The sequence below is a fragment of the Sphaerodactylus townsendi genome, linkage group LG06 (assembly GCF_021028975.2).
Source record: "Sphaerodactylus townsendi isolate TG3544 linkage group LG06, MPM_Stown_v2.3, whole genome shotgun sequence".
NCBI classification, from domain to species: domain Eukaryota; kingdom Metazoa; phylum Chordata; class Lepidosauria; order Squamata; family Sphaerodactylidae; genus Sphaerodactylus; species Sphaerodactylus townsendi.
This window is the reverse complement of record NC_059430.1, coordinates 27,261,017-27,281,405: the sequence shown is the minus strand read 5'-3', so window position 1 is coordinate 27,281,405 and position 20,389 is coordinate 27,261,017. Positions and strand designations below refer to the sequence as shown.

Sequence of the window (20,389 nt, the reverse complement as noted above, 5' to 3'; positions counted from 1 at the left end):
GAGGCCCTGACTGGAGTGCAGATTGAAGTGCCTTCAGGAGCTTGGCGGTTTTAAAAACTGCCCAGACCTATCTAGTCTGCCTTGCCCTGTGTGTATCACCAGAATCACCAGTCTGGGAGAAGCCAGTCCAGAGGCAGTGAAGCCATATTAGGACTAGTGGGGAGGCCAAGTGTGCCAGAATCTCCTGGGCTTGGACTGTGTGTTTGGGTGTGATCAGTGGGTATTGGAGCAGTGAGGAATAGTGTCTGTGTGCGTAAGGGAATTTATTAGTTCAAAGCTAAATCTTCCCTTAAGAGACACCTGCGTGTGTCGGGGTGCATATGAATCTGAAGTAACATCTTAAGACAAACTTATTCTGAAACCAACAAGCGTTAAACCTCTCCAGTTTACCTGAGAAGCCTTTGTGAAAGCCAGCAAATAAACGTTTCAGTTTTGTTCACCTTTTAAAACCTTTCCAGTCAGTATTTTTGTCTGTGTGTCTGTGTTCCCCAGTCAGGGTGGTGACCTTGTGGAAAATCAGTATTGAGTGGGCTATATAGAGGAAAATATATTATTGGTGGCAGCGCAGAAAGTAGAACTTATATATAAGTGGTTTTACGCTACACAAGCCATGCCTTACAATGACTCCACCCACTTTCTGAAAATCTCAGCAGGTGCCAAGGGAAGGACTGGTAGGCACCGTGGGGTTCAAAGGCACCATGTTGGGGAACCATGATTTAACCTTTGTCATTAGTCCTACAACAGCCCCAGGGTAGAGATCATAGCCCTGCATAAGAGCAAATATTTTGTGTGTACAAAATAGATTCTTTAATAATAGGGCTGGGAAAGACCTATGTCCTGATATTACTTTTGCAGGAATCAGTATCCTCTGCTTTAGAAGCAAGACTCCATGATGGAATTGGATATATAAAAGCAATACCTAATAGCCCTGTAATCAATTTTCTTTGTTTTAACAGAAACATGAGCTCTGCTGGACCTGAAGGAAGGAAAAAAATGAGAGAATGTAATGGGCTGATTGATTCGTTGGTGTATTACATACAAGGAACAACTGCAGACCATCAGCCTGATGACAAGGTACATCTTCCACATCTGTACCTAGGATGGGATACACTGATGATTTAGCCTAACTGAGCTATCCATAAGCAAGTTGTTGATTATCTGGCTTCATTATCCACACAGCAACCCTTTGATGTATCTCCTAAGGAGGACTCATGGGTTATAGGACCATGTATTTTGTGTTGGGAGTATTAGGTTAGCAGAGTGCTGAGGTTAGCTGAAGTCTGGGGTTAAGAGATGGCATAAAGTCAGTGGTGGGATCCAAAAAATTTAATAACAGGTTCCGATGGTGATGGGATTCAAACAGTGGGGCCACCGCACACACGCACCTCCAGTCCCTATTGGGCAGGGAGGTTGCTTTAGTAACCCCTTCTCGACACTCAGAAAAAGTTAGTAACCAGAACTGGTTGGATCCCACCTCTGCATAAAGTCCTTCACTTCCAACATTTTGAACACAGTCTCTGGCATCTTGACTTAATAGATCTCAAATAGCAATGCTAAGGCGGGGCCCTAACTGGTATCCTAGAGAGCAGTTGCTAGGACTAAATTAAAAGGATCTGATTTCATATGTGGCTTCATCTGTTCAAATGTTCAGCTGACATCAACTAGCCCAAACATGGTTCATAACTGGTTGGGATTTGGATGCAGGTTTCCTACAGACAACCTTAGTATTCTAGCCAGGATCCCAAAAGGCCTCATATGAACATATCCCCATGCATATCAAGTCTTGACTTCTTCTTTCTAGTACAGTATGTCAGTCTGAATTTCCGCAGTCCTCTGATTTTGAGAATCGGCATAACAGGCTATGTTTCCACATTATTTTCTACATATAAGCAGTTTCAGTGTGGAAAAAAGCAAGGTGCCTTGACCTGGATGGCTCAGGCTGGCTAGCCCAATCTTGTAAGATATATCAGAAGATAAGCACGTCCTAGTTTGTATTTGAATGGGAGACTTCCAAGGAAGTCCAGAGCTGTGACACAGAGGCAAGCAATGGCAAACCACCTCTTAAAAACCCCATGGGATTGCTATAAGCAAATGCCACTTGATGGTACTTTCTATCACCACCAAAGCAAGCTGAGGAAAAACATAGAAGAGATTTAAAAAATGTAATAATGCTGTGACAAGGTTTGTAGACTTCTGTGGTTTTGTGTGGCTGTTTTGGTGTTGTGGTTTGTGTTGGAGTACAAAATACATTGGCCTGAGCTTCCTGTGGTGAAGGGTACAACAAAAACATCATAAAAATTCTGTCAGTTTCAAAAATTTAAATTCAAATCCAAGGTGTCAATTGTGGTGAGTCTGAAAAAAAAATGTTTGTGATCACAGAGGAGAAACTTCCTGAAGACCTTTTGTTTCAGTATCGTCAAAGTTGATCATGAGGAGAGGCACAGTGATTCCCATAAAAGGAAATTAAGATAATAGACAATAATTCATGATCAACCAATAGCTCTAAACTGGGCCAAACAGCAGTGACTGAAACTGAAGTGTCATGTCAGGTTTTTTTCTTGTCTCCTATGATTATTTGCATAACCTTTTATGTTTGTTCATTCTTTCAGGCCACAGAGAATTGTGTATGCATTCTTCATAATCTCTCCTACCAATTAGAATCTGAGCTGCCAAGTAGTTATACCCAGAATATCTATACACAAAGAAGAGATGTTTCCCCCAACAACAATAGCATTGGATGTTTTGGATCAAGGAGCAGAAAAGCAAAGCAGGTAACAGTGCCTAGAAAAACAATGATTTATCAGCTCAGCTTTCAGGAATGAGTGGGACTACAGGTGGTGGTGGACAGTTCTCTGTTCTGTCAGTGAGATTAATCTAGGTGACATTTTTGTTCCCTTCTGAGATAGTGATTCTGTGCTAGTCACATAGACAAAATAGCAGCAGAAGCCTCCATAATATTAATGTTAAAATACTAGTTATTATGACTTTGGTGTGATTGGAAGAATGTGGTACAGAGAGATTACAAGATGAAGGTTTGGTGGAGAGGCCTCATGGGTGTAAAATTCCATTGACTCTGGTTCTTCTAATGCTAGATGTGATTGAATCTGAAGAACAGAGGCGGTGCTACCAGGGGACAGGGGGGTGAGCCACGCACTGGGCGCACAGTTTTGGGTCACATGGGGGCACAAAATTTCCCCCTTCCCCAGGCCCCTCCCCCTTCCCCCCCCCCGTGGTGCTCCTCTGCAGTGCCCCCTTGCGGCGCCCCACCCCCCACCCCCCTTCCCACACTTACCTTAGTTCCTATCCTTTTCCTGGAACTTTTTCAGGCTGAAAAAAAGCCCTGTTCACAGTAATCACAGTACAGGCTAAAAACAGCCTGAGGAACTACAGGTCTCTTGGGAAGTATAGTTCCCATCAGACTGTTTTTATGCCTGAACTGTGAATAGGCCTTTTTTTCAGCCTGAAAAAATTAATAGGAAAAGGAAAGGAACTAAGGTAAGTGTGGGAAGGGGGGCACTGTGGAGGGGGGGGAATATAGACTGCTCACCGGGCGCAGTTTGGCCCAGCTACGCTTCTGCTGAAGAATGATTGGTTATATTCAGTGATAGTGACAGATAGGCACTGGAATGGGTAATGAGGAAGAACATGGGCATGGGCCCAAAGAGATCATAGGAAAACTCTGTGGTGTGGTGTGGTGTGGTGTGGTGACTTCTCTCAGCCTCAAAGTTGTATGTGAAAGATGCCATTTGGGAGCTCAAATTATTGGCCAGAATGAAAATGATCTTAAAGACGTGAGGAAGTCCCAAATGTGAGGGAAATTGTAATCCCTTGCTCAAGAACTTGCCTCATAATGCCTCACTTCATGGCCACTCAGCAAGGGGTGCTGCCCCTCCCCAAAGCAAGCTGTGGCTGCCCGTTACTTCTCACTGCCTCTGGTACCGGGGAAGTAGATAGGGTTGCCAGGCAGTTTTGGCAGTTGGCAAGAAGTCTGAGGATGGTAATATGGGGCTGCAGTACTGGCTGTGGCATGATATCACTTCCAGTTAAAAAAAACAGTGATAAGGTGGTTCTAGGAATTGATGGAAGCTCTATTGGAAAACCATAGAATTGGAATAGCTGGAAACACTGCAGGAAAATCATGGAATTTTTAGCAATTCCTAGAGCTGATTTCTCTCTAATTCCTACAGCTGATAAATCTATAGTTTTATCATAGTATTTCCAGTGAGTCCTAATGCTACCCTGCATAACTTCCTTGTTTTTACCAGAAGTGCCATGATCACTACTGACACCATACCAGGTCCTACCTGTCTCCAACAGTTTATGTTCCTAGTGAAGAAGAGGGAAAGAGATAAAATGCTTGAATTCTGTTAGTTGTTTCTTGTCATATACTTGACCCACCAAACCCAAAACAACTTAGAACCAGAAATGTAAAAATGGCTACAAAATACAAAGGGCTTAAAAACAAAGGGAAATAAATAGTTCAAACATGAATATATTAGTTTAGCTGGTGGAGAAATAGATGACTCTGATGACTGCAGTACTGGACTCTGCTCACAACCTGAGTTCATACCCAACAGTACTGGACTCTGCTCACAACCTGAGTTCATACCCAACAGAAGTTGTGTTTAGGTAGCCAGCACAAGGTTAACTCAGCATTCCAACTTCTGAGATTGGTAAAATGAGTACCCAGCTTGTTGAGAGTAAAGTGGAGACAACTAAGGAAGGCAGTGGCAAACTACTCCATAAACTTAGTCTGACTAGTAAATGTCTTCATATGTGATCAGTAGTTACCTGGTTCTTGCACTGGGGGCTTACATTTACATTTTACCATCCGTCTGCTATGGTGGGGGTCATGAAGAGGTCAGTCTCTGCAGGGATTTACACCCAGAAATTTAATCTGATATCAGCTCTTTGTTTTAAGCTGGGCTGGCTATCCTTGGAGACAGTTAGGGTTAGGTTTATCTGCACAGTTCAGATCCATCTTACTTTGCCGATTCATCAGCAGTTGAGAGCTGTCCTCATCCACTCCCAGTGGAATGTTTGCTCTTCAGAGTGGATTTTGTTCTTATCTGCACGCTGCAATGTGCTGTCCTGGAACATGTCCTGGGAAACTAGTCCTACTGACCTTAGTAACAAATTCCTCTCCCCTTCTGCTGTTTATAGTTTTAGGTATAAATCTGTCTGCCAATTGATGAAATGGTCTCTGTCTTGGGATACCTTATGCCGCAATAAATTTGTTAATTTCTAAGACAGTACAAGACTTTTTGTTACATTGCAGACAATGATGGACTAGGCCTGCTTCTAAATGGGGACTTTTCTTTACATGCAACGCAGGAAGTACCTGTGTTGAAGGGGAATGTCAACATAGCACCAAGCTCAATTTGAGCATGATTTGTTGAATTCCTGAGGGTTTCTCATTTAAACTGGGAGATAAAATAAGTGGGAATCTGCAGTATCTGCAGGAGAGTGTTCGCTTGACTTTAAGTATAAAGCTATGTTTTCAAAATGGCGTGGGACAGTTTGCTATCTCTTGACCTTCTGTCTCACACTTATAGTCCTTTAAAGGGATTTTTCCCTTCACCATGCTGTAGCTGCCATATACTCTCTGGAGATCTACTACCCCCAGCAGCCATTGCCCACCAGCACTGTATCAGCCAATAGGAGTTGCTTAATGGTGTGACATCACTGCTAAGGAAAGCCCTGAAGTGATATCAGTCCTGACTAGGATTTGCTGGAAATTCTATAGTAGAACCATAGCATTTCTGGCAACTCATAGGCTCATTCCGCACATGCAGAATAATGCACTTTCAAACTGCTTTCAGTGCTCTTTGAAGCTGTGCAGAATGGCAAAATCCACTTGCAAACAGTTGTGAAAGTGGTTTGAAAACACATTATTTTGCATGTGCGGAAGGGGCCATAGAGAGGTGGGATGTCACTTCCAGGAGGAACTGGAAATGATATCAGGCCTCTCTGGGAATCACTAGAAACTATGTGCAGAATGAGCCTATGATTGTACCATATTTTTTCTGTCAGTTCCTAGAGAAGACTGACATCATTGATGGATTTCTGCTGGTTGCCATTCACAGCCTGGTAATCTTAACATTACAGCCAGCATGGCTTTGTAGGGAAAGGGACTTTCAGGGAAACAGGGTGTCCCAGCACAATTGCCATTTTGTCCGTGTTTTTGCATAGATGTGGCAGAGGAAGAAGAGGGGAGCAGAGGGTGGGGCAGTAGCATCAGCAAGTGGTGTGGGAATGGACAGCTGCTGCCATCCCTAATGTGTATGTTTAGCCCCCTGTGCAGCCCTTTGGTTTGATGTAAAAAAGACACCCTGTGATGCTTCTTTTCTGATAGTTTAATCTGCTTGCCTGTTCAGAAACAGCAGGACCTGCCATTGCCAGAGGAAAAGAGCAACCCCAGTGGCATTGAAAAACTCTGGCACTCCACACTGATAAGGATATATCTGTCCTTAATAGCAAAAAGCTCAAGGAACTTTACCTGGGAAGCATCATTGGGAGCACTTCAAAACCTCACAGCAGGCAACGGACCAGTAAGTAGCATCAGTTTTGTAGGACATCAGAAACCACATTGAAAGATTCTAAAGTGTTTCTGCTTCGGGCTTCACTGCTTAGTGAAAAAGAATCTAGAAATCCAGACTTATTCACTGTTGATCCAAGCAATTTGCAATCTTGGGTACATCCTTGAGGTTATATATTTATGGTTTTTTGTTGGGGGCGGTAATATTGCAAGCTGCTTTGAGTCCACTTGTAAATGGAGATAAGTGAGTTAAAAGTAGCCTAAATAAATGAACGAATAATAAAAGTATGCTACAGGGGAGATGGGAGGATTATGTGCTCTCCTGTTGTACATCTGGCACACTAGTTAAGAGAATAAACTACAATCTGGGAAATCCCCAGTTCAAATCTTTTTTCTGCCACACAACTTCTAGGTAGACTTAAGCAAACAACTCTTAGCCCTTTGTCCACAATAAGGGGATAATAAAACAAGTCTAACTAAAACAGTTGTTGTGAAAAAAATGCTAAATAATGTATGTGAAGTGCTATAGTATTAATAATCGTAAGTATTATTAGCAGTTTTACTGTCTCAGTGGGATCACTTCTCTAGTTATGATTTGGGCATTTTGTGTCTATACAGAGATGGTAAAAGTGATCTCCAGGCCTTTTCTGCACACCAGACTTGTCACCTGATTCTCTAATGTGGTTCAGGATCTAGGCTAAATCTCCCCAGGAAACGTGTTACAAAATTTATTTCAGATTTATGTCAGTGTTGTTGATGTGGCTTTCCTCAATGGATGCTCGGTGTTGTAATTCGGTGAGGTGCTGAAAATTCTGTATTAGAAATCCCTGGAGTCTCCCTCTTGCTGTACAGAAGTAGAGTACTCCTGTTTATGAATTAGCTTCAATAGTCTTAACAATAGCAATTGAAGGAGAATAATATTATTACTAATGCATCTGAGAGAAAAAGGATGAATCACTGTGCTGTTACGCTTCTCAGAGCCTGACAGTTATATGTGTTGTGTGACAGATGCCATTTGCGGTCGCCCAAATCATTGTCCAGAAAGCAAACGGCCTCCCGAGTATCCGAAACATGCTTCATGTGAGCAATCCAAACGTCAAGAAAACGGCAGTCTCCTTGATCAGGAATTTGTCTCGTAACACCTCGCTACGGAATGAGATAGGTAAATACGCAACAGCTGGCAAAAGTTCTGCCAGGGAATGTTAAGAGCATGCTGGTTACCAAGTGTCAAATACAAGAATTTTTTAGTTGGAATAAATGCCCTTGAACTTCTAACTATAAAATACTTTTCGTAAGTACACAGCCTTCCACTGTGGATTACAACCGCTTAAACATTTCACATTTGAGACTGCGTGAAGTGACATGAAAGCTCTTTGAGTTGCGTTTGATCTGAAATTGCTGTTTTCACTTATTCTGTGTTGGGGTTAAAATCCTTCCGTTAGAGAGCGTAAAGAATGCACTGACATGACACACTCTTCCCTCAGTCTCCCTTTCATGCTAGGGGTGCTGATTTGGTAAAGCAAGATCATCTTTAAAAAAAAACACACCCAAAGCCATTTTGGTTTTTGTGGGGGGTGGTAATTTACTGATTAAAAAACCCCAAGGCTATTCAGTAGAACTGAACAAGATTCAGCTTTTTCAGCGGGGGTGGGGGGGCAAGAGCTTCAACTGAACGCTGGAGTCCAGCATTTAGTTGAAGCTCTCTCTGCCACCATTTCCCAAGTCCATGGCAGGGAGACTGCGGTTGGGAGCACAGAACTTCAACTGAATGCTTGACTCCAATCTCCCCATCATGATTTTCCAGGTCTACATTGGGGAGTGCACCATTGGGAACTCGATCCCTCCTCCCTACCATTTCCCAGGTGCATGTGGACTTGGGAAACAGTGACCCGGGGGGGGGGGGGCATAATATTTTGTTGTTTGATAACATTTGATTTTAGAAACCTGAAAATTTTTGGTGAAAAACTGAATAAAGTTTATTCGGCTTTGCCAAAGATTTGCAGGTTTTTACAACCCGAATCTAACATTTACCGAAAAGATTATATGCTCACCCCTATTTCATGCCTGTCATCCCTTGGCCTTTGATTGTCATTTTGTCATTTACTCAGAGGACTATGTGAATTTCATGATAAATTTGCTCTAAAAGCATAGAGGGGCACTATTTCCCCTCAGTTTCTTCAGACCTTACTAGCCTTTCTACTACAGACCTATCCCCCAGTAGCACCATTTTGGGGGTCATTTCAGACTGCAGAGGGATAGGGGAGCAAAGAGGTCCCATTCCACTGATGGAAATGCCTTCTGTTAGTACAGCTTTGTCATGCCAAGGAGAACCCAATGTGTTTAGAAATCGTCTATGAGATCTATATGCCACAAAAGAAAGGAGAGCACACACATTCATAGACCTTTGTGCAAATGTTTCTAGGATGCACAGCTAAAAAATGTCAAGAATTTTGCAAATTGGAAGTTTTGTATAAATGCTGATTAGTATAGTGGTGGGGAATTGCAAATATAATAAGGATATTTCCCATTCGTCTTCTAGCAAGGGAAGTCTTGCCTGATTTGGTTGCCATACTTCCAGAATTTGTCTCACATTCTGACATTGCCAATGAAACCACTGCTTCAGCCTGCTATGCTTTACACAACTTAACTCAGAGCAGCTCCCAGAATGCTCGGCTTCTCCTCAACTCTGATGGCATCTCAAAGGTTATGAATATCAGCACAAGTGAGAGGTGAGCCACTATGACATTTCCTACCTAAAAAAAAAAAAAACCAGGCAGGCAGACATCCTATACATTTGTACTAGAATATAATCCTTGCAATGCTGAGGAAATATCTTGTTCCTTTACTTTACCGTGGAACAGTAGTTGACATTCCATATTCTAAGTGTTTAGGTCAGCAGTCACAAGTAATCAGCTTAGTGAGAGGTTTCAAGAGTGGAAGGATACTTTTCAGTACCTAAAAAGTACATATGAATCTAATCTGTGCTGATATACTCCTGTTGCTATTTATAATCGTGTGATGGAATGTCTCCTAGTTCACTGGTAGAATTGCTTATAATTCCCACTGTGCTGGTAAGCCTATATCTAGTTGTGGGAGTCCACAAGACAAGCTGCTCCTCAATTCTAAAAACAAAAATCCTTCCACAAGGTTAAACGACACGGAGGATACTTCAAGACATTCCGCTTTTCTATTATAGAAATGTCAGGAAGGCAGTGACAGGGACACCATTCTACCATGTGAACGCACAGCAATAAATTCTGCTACTACTTTGCTTTCTGCTACTTTATTAGCAGCACTCAAATATTTTGCTCCATTTCTTCTGCATCCTTATTGACCATTCCCTCCTCAGTCCTGTTTAATTCTTCTCCTATTCCTATTTACTATTTTTGCCCCTGTTCTCATGCTCCTGAGCAGAGGTGGGATCCAGCAGGTTCTCACAGGTTCCCGAGAGTAGGTTACTAATTACTAATTATCTTGTGTGTGCCAAGAGGGGGTTACTAATTGGTGATTTTGCCACGTGATTTTTGCCTTAGTTACGCCCCTCCTCTCAGCAGTAGTGCGCAGAACTTGAAGCAGACTAGCAGGAGGTCACCGGCGTGCGTGGCAGCCTGCGCCTGCGTGCATTCGTTTCCCGCCCAAGGACCAGCGCAGCGGCTGCTTCCTTGCCACAGCCCCGCCCAAGAATGCCCTGCCCTGGAATGCCCGGCCATGCCCCCGTTGTGCCCCACCCAGCCCCATTGGCGCTACGCCACAGTTTGAATCCCACCACTATGGGAACCTGTTACTAAAATTTTTGGATCCCACCTCTGCTCCTGAGCTTTAATTGTATATATTCTGCACTTTTTTTGATCTTATGCATTTTAGATTTTTTTCATTAGATTTTGTTTCTTCTTCTGTTAAACAAGGCTATTGCTTTTTGCTTCCCATTCTTCCTACTGCACCATTCCTTTACTTTTAATTCACATTTCTACTCTTTCTTGATCAGGCCTTCCCTCTCCTTTCAGACTGCTGGTCAGTCCTTTATGGATAAAATTCCTCTCATTCATACTTCTCTGCCACCTCCTTCCATTCAGTCGCCTACCTGCTGTTCATCCGTTTTGTCAGTTCAATGACCTTGTTCCCCATTTCTGTTTTTCAAAACAAATTGTATGCTGGTTCTACTTCCAGTCACTTTATTAAAATGTCTTGTCGTTGATAAGTTTCCTTTTCTGGTCCATGTTTTAACAATTTTCTTATTTAAAATATATATATTGTTGTGCTTAAAATTCTACAAGACTGCAGTGCTAAAAGAAGTTATACCCTTCTAAGCACATTGACTGCAATGGACTTCAGAAAGTGCAACGCTGTTTAGAATTGCGCTGCATCCACTAATTCCTAGTTAGATTCGTTTCAATCTTGTTTTCATTCTTGAAATTCCACTGAATGTGCTTTCTTGCATTTTCAGTAACCTCATACTTGTTAAATAATATGTTCTGCTCTTTTACTTATCTCCAGCTTTTGGTACCATCCCTCATTCTATTATCACTTTGCCATAAGTTTTATTGGTTTGGGGGGGGGGGGGGGTTGTCTTGTTTTGTTTTATTCTTATCTTTTTTCAGTTCTTATCTTTATTCAGTCTTTTTCCATACTTGTTAACAGTCATTCATCTTTGTTCCTGCATTGGACCTGGAGTTCCCCATTCTCAATCTTCTCTCTCTCTTTTTTTTGTATATCCTTCTCTTGGTCCTATTATTTGTTCTTTTAATAGTCAATATCACTTTGGTGCCAACAACCTCTAGTTCCTCTCTTTTTTCTTCTGACCTTTATTTGTCTGGTTTCTTTCTTACATCCCCCTTTGTCTTATTTTGACTTGGTGTCCTCAATATCTTAAGCTTTACTCATCTGAAATTGAGCAATTGTTATGTCCTCTTTCTTCTATAGTGATAACTTTTTTCCTTTTGTCTCATTCTTAGTAAATGCTTTTATTTCTTCTCAACATTGATGTCTTCTTTGACTCTTCTCTCTTTTTCAACTTTTATTCAAGCTACAGCAAAAAAACCTCCTTCCATTTCTAACTTAAATACACCTAAAATCGAAGGGGACAAGTCTGCTTAGGATGACACCACTAATTTATCAACCTGTTAGGGTCTTTCCGATCAGCCTTATGTTCTCTTTCTCTTTTGGTCTCCATCATCCCTACTCTGCTGATATTCTCCTCCTGTTTCAACCTCCTGTCATTTCTTGCGTTTCTTACTTCCAGCCTTTCTCTTTTGCTGTCTCTTTTCTTTGAAACTCATTCCCTCTCTGCCCAACTTAATATGTATCTCATTTATCTGTACTATCCGCCACTTCCTTCCCTTACCCTTCCTTTTGTGCCTTTATTTCCTAACAGTGATGGCCATTTAAATTACAAACCTGTGAGTGGAATTTGTTCTTTTTAACTTGGGCCCCTTCCACACACGCAAAATAATGCGTTTTCAAACCACTTTCACAACTGTTTGCAAGTGGATTGTGCCATTCCGCACAGCTTCAAAGAGCACTGAAAGCAGTTTGAAAGTGCATTATTCTGCATGTGCGGAATGAGCTCTAGTGTCATATAGTGACTACTGTTTGGACCCCCTGGGTGCCAGGTTCCAGGTGGAAGCTAGAGTTCTATTGGAATTATGACTGATCTATAAACCAGAGCAATCAGTTCCTCTGGAGGAAATGTTCGTTTTGGAGGGAGGCATCATATGCCCCATGGCATAATTTGCCCAATGAGCTCCCTCCCTTCCCCAGGCACCACACCCCCAATAGTTGACACCCCCATTTGAATGAGATGATGTTGTTGATAATGATGATGATGATGATGATATTACTTTCCTCAGCAAACCCGGTAGAGCTGCTTCCATCCTATTGTATTCTTTATGGTCTCATGTTGATCTCCACAATGCCTACAAAAAGGTAAGCTAGCAGCTTCTTGTTGGATTTCAATGTATTTTAGCTAGTTTTTTCCCCAAACAGTGTAGACAAAGTTCAGTAAACTGCACTATAAAAACAAACAAAACAGAAAGCAAACAAACAAACAGCATGAAAACAAACAAATCATCCTGGGCTGATTAGTCTATCAAGAGTTCTTTGGCTTCCCCCCCCCCCCCGCCCCCCCCCCCTTGGCTCACAGCTCTGGCGCCAACATGGCTTTGAATACCTGCAACAGGAGAGAAAGAAAAATTCTCACCCTGGATGTTACAAGGGGGCAACCATCTTTTCACAATCCCGTCCCTTCCACTGAAGTTCTGAAGTGATAACTTTCCTGTCAGTATATATCTTCTAGCTGTGCAGTTTTAAAATTGATTTTAAAGCCTAAAATCTGTATCTTCTCCGCTCAGCAAGAAGATATATATTGACAGGAAAGTTATCACTTCAGAGCTTCACATTGAGTTGATGGTACACAACAAATATATTTCAGTTAAAGCTGATAGCCATTACATCAAAGTTCTATGCATGTTGTAAGAAACTGAGACAGTTTATTCCTAGATCATTCTATACTTGTGGAAATTTATCTCTTTTCCCTTACTAAATTAAATCCAGCAAAAAAAAAATCCCAATATACACACACTTGATCTTAGCCAAAAGGCGGGAAGCGATAAATCCCAATATATTTGCATGTTACTTACATTTCTGGAGTGGCAAAAGTAAAAGGAGAATGATTCTTTCCAAATGAAGGTATTAAAATGCTGTCATTTTCAATAATAACACTGGAGGTTGTTGCTGGAGGACATGCTTAAATTAATGAGCATTTTCCAGTTGCAAATGAGCATGAAATGTAAATGAGCAACTGACAAAGAAAAGATGGTTTTTAAATTATTCTCTTCAACATTTCAGCTTCTACCTTTGTCAGTCAGCCTCTGTTTTGACAGTTATTTATTTACATGTCCATTTTTTGTAATTGACTGTATCCTCATAAGATCCAAACTTGACTTTAGTGCAGCTTAGCCAGTGTACAGAGTAACCTCCTATGAAGTTTTCCACTGGTTCCTTGTAGTTAAGATTATTGGCCAAACTGCATGATTGGGATTCCCAGCATGTTTTCTTCACACAGACAAACACCTGTAGATGGTGGGTCATATAGATTCGGGCTGCAGCATTGGAGAAGGCAGACAGTTAACTCTCCTTCTCTCTTATAATTACCTTGGAAAATACCCCATGAGGTAAAATGCACAATACTTCTTATTTAATCAGAGCTTAAAGCATTCTTTGTCATAAAAAAAGGTTCGGGGGAAGAGTTAAAATGCCTTCCCTAGAACCACATACGATACAGGCTGCCCCCTCCCAAGCGACACCCAAATACAAATGCTTCTTTGGCTGCTTCTTAGGGGCAAATGATATAGTCATAGTCATGGAACTCTAGCATAGACTGTCCCAGTGTGGCCTACACTATATATTACAAAATCCTGATGTTCGTTGGTGGACAACACAGAAATTTTGTATCAACATGCAGTGAGAATTCTGTGCCTGCCAGGTGCACAGTGTCCCTTTTTTTAGTCACAGCCGTGGCATTTGTAGAGGTGCAACTCCCGTCTTCCTCCTCATGCTGCTTTTCAGTCCTCAAGCGGTCTAGTGTTGTCAAGTCTCCCACTACGACACTGCACCCAAAAGTAACATCACCTCACTCTAGGAATTGCTGGAAACCCTGTGGTGTTACCATAGAATTTCTGGGCAATTCCTAGAGTGATGTCACTTCTGGTTTTCACCAGAAGTTATATCATGTTGCACTGAACATCACCACCACAAATGTTCCTCCCTCCCCTCCCCAACGCCTGGCAGTGGCCAGCCATTGGATTGGCTACTGGCTCTGCAGCAAAAATTACACGTAGCCATATAAATAATATAATTTTTGCAGCGAAGCCAGAACTATCTGAGGACATGAAAATTACATAAGGGGGGAGGCTGGAGCTTCATCTCCCAGTGTTCCACAGACACAAGGGAAAAAAGATGGGGATTGCAGCCTTAATACATACCTAAAAGACCACAGTGCTTTCGAACTCAGTTCACGTTTCTTTTTCTCTATAAATTAATCTGTTATTTTATTGCAGCATTCTTTACTATAAACTAATTTTTTTTGTTTTTGTTTAAAAGGCTGGCTTTAAAAAGACTGATTTTGTCAATAACCGGACACTGAGAGCCTACAATTCACTCAAAGACTGAAAGAGAGGAAAACCAATCCACAGGAGACCGACGAGACCATTTGGAAATTTGGGCAGCCATCTCTAGTGCACCAGCTCACCAGCAAGAATTTCGGAGCACCTTCCAGAGGAAGCGGATTTTATACTTCTAGTGGATGAAAAGGAGAAAATGTGCCTCCTCCAATGTTATCTGCCTTACGCCATGGCTTTGTAGCCAGTTTCAACTCAGGACTCTACAAATCCCAATTGCAACATAGTCAATATTTCTACTACAAAATCAGACATTGATACCAGTTGTCCAAGTTCAGAGAGTGACACTCAGCCATAGATTAGTTTTGATATTCTGTTTTACAACAAGTAGGGTTGCCAGCTCTGGGTTGAGAAACACCTGGAGATTTTGGAGGTAGAGCCTGTCCAGGATGAGGCTTGGGGCAGGGAGGGGCTTAAATGGAGTATAATGCCATAGAACCCCATCTTCCAAAGCTTCCATTTTCTCCAGGTGTACTGATCTCTGTCACCTGGAGATCACTTGTAATCCCAGAAGATCTCCAGCCTCCAGCTGGAGTTCAGTAATCCTGAGAACGAGCCAATCACCAAAAACAATTGGGATTGGGAGTTTCTGTTGCATCATTTTTGTTTGTTTGCGGGGATAGGTTGCTGCTCTTTTTACTAATCAGTGCTTTGTACAAAACTGCTTCAGGACTGGCAGGCATCTTTGCAGCTTGTTGAAAGGGCGAGCAGATAGACTGCTTTTGAAGCATGAAACTATCCTGGGTGTAATTTTCTGCTGTACTGCTCTGTTGGCTGCTGCCTCATGCACGTGTGTTTGCCAGAATTTCAGAGTTTTTAAAGAAATGTGGAATTGAAATAAGGAGCTGTTTTTTAAAAAAAATGCATATACATTTGGGACTGCCTTTCTGTATTCCTTGTAAACATCTGTACTCTTAACTTCTCACAGTTCTTTCTAGTTTGAAGACAAGATTAAAAATTTTATCTTATTATTTCTTACAAGGTTTGCCAGCTGACCAGGAAAAAAGTGTGCTTAACAGCTGCCTGATCATCAGCAATATATCTGTAAAGTTTCTTTAGAGATAGAGATTATAGTAGACATTATCATGGGCAGATTCCGCATGGACTAAAAACAGCAGTGTGAAAACGGTGTGAAAACAGTGTAAAAGGATTTAAAATTATTATTATTATTATTATTATTTATTCAATTTCTATACCGCCCGATCCCCAAAGGGCTCCGGGCGGTGAACAACATAATATATAAACAATAAAAAGGAGCAAATCCAGTAAAATACAAACATAGGCTCCATCAATAAAACATCTTAAAATACATAAAAACAGCGGCTAACAATTAGCAAATTAAACAAGAGGCGTCCAGGCTCAATTTAAAAACTCACCCCAAGAATGGGGGGACGGCAGGCCCCTCAATATGAGGAGCTCTGTTGTACCAGTGCCAAAGCAGTTTACACCGTTTTCACACCATTTTCATACCGCTGTTTTTGGCCCATGTGGAATCAGCCATGGATAATAGCTATACATAGCTGTTAAATGCACAGGAGCAGGGACCAATAAAAAAGCTGGCAACCTTTCTTTTTCACCCGTACCATTTATAACACTCATGTTGCCAACCTTTCAGCTAGGTTTTGCTGCTGTGCCTTTAATAGCAGCTTGATCGACTACTAATGTTGAGGGTATTTGTCTCAATGAAAAGCTTCAATTGCCAGTCATTGCCTGTGAAGCAAGAATAAAAAGATATCTGCAGAGAGCAGTTGACAACTTGGCAGCTCTACCAAAGCTCAACAAACACTTTGGAAAGAACAGCCCAATACAGAGCTGGCGGGTGGGCAGGGACAGCGCCACTTTACCTTCTCCACCTGCTCCAAAGGGCTTTCCTGCACCACAAAAAGCCCAAAAAAGTTTTGAAAAACCACTCACCTAAAACTCCCTCATAGGGGAGAATAGAGATATGCCATGACAATCTTGGCATATCTCTGCTGACGACTCTGCAGGTACATGGGGGGCCCACAGGGCTCTGGGGGCCAACTAAGATTGACCCCGCCCCCAGAGTGCTCCCCATGCAGACACAGCTGGAGGTGACACGCAAGCACTGATGCAAGGCCAGACACCACGGTCCGCCATTGCAGAGCATCACTGCAGCCAGGAACTTACTGATTTGCCACTGCTCCAAGATAAGTGCCCCAGGAAGGACATTCCCACCTGTGTAAACCCACGCTGCCTCCACAGGGGGATTCAGCCCTCCCCCTCCCCATTGGGCTGTAAGTCTTGCATTCAGTGAAAATAAAAAATAGGGTTTATTTGGGAGAATAATTCAAATATCTGGGCAGAGGAATAAGTGAATCTTGATGGTGGAAAGGGCCATCAAATCACAGCTGACTTACAAGGCCCTATTGTTTCTTCAAAGCAAGATATAAACAGAGGTGGTTTTATATTGCTTGCCTCTGTGTATCATGATCCCCTATCACCAGGGACAGCATGTCATGGCTGCAGGGAGGTGGCAGGAAAATTCAGTTCTGCCACTGGAAATTTTATCTGGATCCAACCCATTAAGTCCAAGGTTGTAGTTTTCCACCAGATACTTTCTTCCTCTCTTGGTAGCTGAGTTAGGATTTGCTTCTAGTGGAACAGAGCTGATCCAAGTATGGGTGGTTTGTTTTCTTTCTTTTCCCCTCCTTTATAAAATAACATACTTTGAGTTTTTTTACAGCTGTTTAAAGGATGATCTGTCTCTCCCCTGCAGTTTGATTGATTTCTAGCCACTCCAAGTATCAAAAATAGCTGTTTTCAGAATTATGTGCATGGGAGGTATTTATTTAACCTTCCTCGCGCGCGCCCTTCCTAAAAATGCATTCTTTCTGGAAGGAAAGTCACTAAAGGGTGTGACCTTCTGTATCACACTGTGAAATTCTGTGTGTTGTTGCCATCTTGCGCAATGCACATTTAAGAGCCAAATATCAAACGCATTCAAAGCCCACATTTATAGCTTCTAATACTTGGTTTAAGACGGAGCCCCTATTTGGTTAAACAGCTCTCTAAAACCCCTCGAGAAGATTCAGTCAAGCTTTTTACGCAAACTCCTAGGTGTCCCTAACTGTGTGTCTTACTATTCTTTATGCTCTGAAACAGGCTCGAATTTCCTTGAAACCCAGATTCACTTTCAGTTTCTATAGCCAAAACTTAGCTGTTGGGAGCAGGTATTAGCAGGAACCCTTCGACTCACGAATCATGTTTCTCACATGACTTGGAATCCTTCTAACCTGGCGCAGGTGGTTCAAAGACCCTTTCTAGGAAAGAAGAACTGAAGCACTGCTTAACAGACCTAGATCAAAACAGTTAAGTTTGGCTCAGATACTAAAGAAATCCTGCTCCATATTTGATCTAACAGGAAACTGGGCTGTGCGAGCTTTGATTTTGTGTGTGTGTACCATTGTTACAGCTGTCTTCTGGGGACCTCATAGGGTTTTCAAAGCAAGAGACGTTCAGTGGTGATTTGCCATTCCCTGCCTCTTCATGGGCTGAGAGAGTTCTGAGAGAACTGTGACTGGCTCAAGGTCACCCAGCAGGCTTCATCTGGAGGAGTGGGGAATCAAACCTGGTTCCCTGATTAGAGTCCACCGCTCCCGACCACTACACCAAGCTGGCTTGCTCTCATGTGTGTTTTGCTGTCAAGTCACAACTAACTTATGACACCCCCTAGGAGGGTTTTCAAGATCAAAGATGTTCAGAAGTGGTTTGCCATTGTCTGCTTCCATGTCATGACCTGGGCCTTCTCCCATTCAAATTCTTGTCAGGTTCAAGGCTGAGAGTGACTGGCCCAAGATTGCCCAGCAGGTATCCATGGTAGAGTGGGAATTCAAACTGGGGTTTCCCAGATCCTAATCCAATACTTTCACCACCACACCAAAAACATTTGGTTTTTTTATGTTGACCTTGTCCTCTGAACAATCAAGTAAACATTTAAAATTCAGCTGCAAATCCTTTTGTTTGAGACTCGGAAGTATCTGCTGTATTCACAGCTATTCAGTAATCTTCTCCCAGCATTGTTTTTTGCCAGTGTCAATTCTGTTCTTAAATACTGTTTATGTAACAAAAGTCATAAACAGACAGCCATCGTACACTAAAGGGGAAGCTTAACGAGTTGCTACCTGAGTTACGACATGATTCTACTACAACAGCCAAAAATTTAGTCACACAGGAAGTTGATTGTTTATCTTTATCTCTTAGTAACCAAAGAAATCCAGCCTCTAAGAGTCATGCTTACAGAAAGGAAAAATCAATTCAACTCTCAAATGTGACCATCCAGGGGAATCCCAAAGAATACTATCTATAGAGTCCAGTCAGTTAGTAGCATATCTACAGTCTATGACAGTGTGGAATATCGTTAAACCTTCCTAACAGCACCACCAATAGCAAGGTGTTCCAACGTGCAAGCATAAATTCCCTTCTATACTTTGGAAGAGATAATTCAAACAGGTATTTTAGCATTTTTGTGGGGGGAGGAATATCAACGGAAAAGAATGACTATCCTGGCAGCCTCGGGGGTTCCAAAAATGGCATTAATGTCATAATCTTACACAGTATTTTGTTATTAAGAAAATGTGTTTTGCTTTAGCTATACCAAATATTGTGTAGTATGCATTTGTACAAGAGCCACAGGTAGCTGTTGATTGGCACATGTGACATCACAGGTGAGCAATTTTTTCATGCCCATTATACCCTAGCAGTACATGGGCTAGCTTAAGGCAGTGCAGAACAGTCAACACCCAAATCCAAACATTTATTTTAAATTTTATTTTTTTAAATCTTATCCTTCCTTTCCTTACACAGTAGGTAACGTGAAGAAATTTTCAAACTACATCATAAAGAACCCTGGGGTTTCTTGGAATGCTGTTGCAAAGATTAGGCATGTCTTACAGGTTGTAAAATGGTATCATAAAGGAGTGCTCGGAACAATTTACTGTGAGAACAATTAGTCACAAGCTGTGCCCTGAATGACATATCCTGGAATGTCCCAGAAAAAACTCCATCGAGTTTCTGTTGCAAACAAGTGTGGACCATGTTCCTCAAACAAATGAAAAACCTCTGGTGTGATATGATTAACTGCCTTAAAACTATTAAGTGGGTTAAAATATAATTGAAATGAAACAGTATTTGATTGAAATCTAAGGCTCATTCTGCACATGCAGAATAATGCACTTTCAAACTGCTTTCAGTGCTCTTTGAAGCTGTGCAGAATAGCAAAATCCACTTGCAAACAGTTGTGAAAGTGGTTTGAAAATGCATTATTTTGCATGTGCGGAAGGGGCCTAAGTGTCAGGATCTTTGCTCGTTCAGGCATTCACTAGCCAGGACACTTGAGCAGTTTTACATCTTATTGAACAACTGGGAGACATATGGAACCAAGGTTAGTGCCTCAGAGGCACCCACATTTGTTGATATGGTTGCCAACTCTAGTTTGGGAAAATCCTGGAGATTTGGGGGTAGTGCCTGAGAATGGTAGAGCTTCTTGAGATGAGGGAACTCAGCAGAGATATCTTGTCACTCTAGGACTTCTGTTTCTGCTGATGCTGTGGTATTTCATAGAAGTTGCCCTCCAAAACGGTTTCCTCCTGGGAAACGAGTGTGGAGATCAATTGTAACTCTGGGAAAACTCTAGACCCCATTTGGTGATCGGCAACTC

The 20,389-nt window shown here is 41.9% G+C and overlaps 1 protein-coding gene across 1 annotated transcript in view; it reads left to right on the top strand.

Moving 5' to 3' along the window:
* The window catches only part of PKP2 (plakophilin 2), a 77,753-nt gene extending 62,073 nt beyond the window's left edge, over positions 1–15,680 (top strand). The window contains exons 7-13 of the mRNA XM_048502235.1: positions 957–1,074; positions 2,610–2,771; positions 6,378–6,551; positions 7,547–7,700; positions 9,078–9,267; positions 12,385–12,460; positions 14,636–15,680. Coding sequence (XP_048358192.1) covers positions 957–1,074; positions 2,610–2,771; positions 6,378–6,551; positions 7,547–7,700; positions 9,078–9,267; positions 12,385–12,460; positions 14,636–14,704 — 943 coding nt within the window. The 3' untranslated portion in view covers positions 14,705–15,680. The remainder of the gene's footprint in view (positions 1–956; positions 1,075–2,609; positions 2,772–6,377; positions 6,552–7,546; positions 7,701–9,077; positions 9,268–12,384; positions 12,461–14,635) is intronic.
* The last annotated feature ends 4,709 nt before the right edge of the window (positions 15,681–20,389 follow it).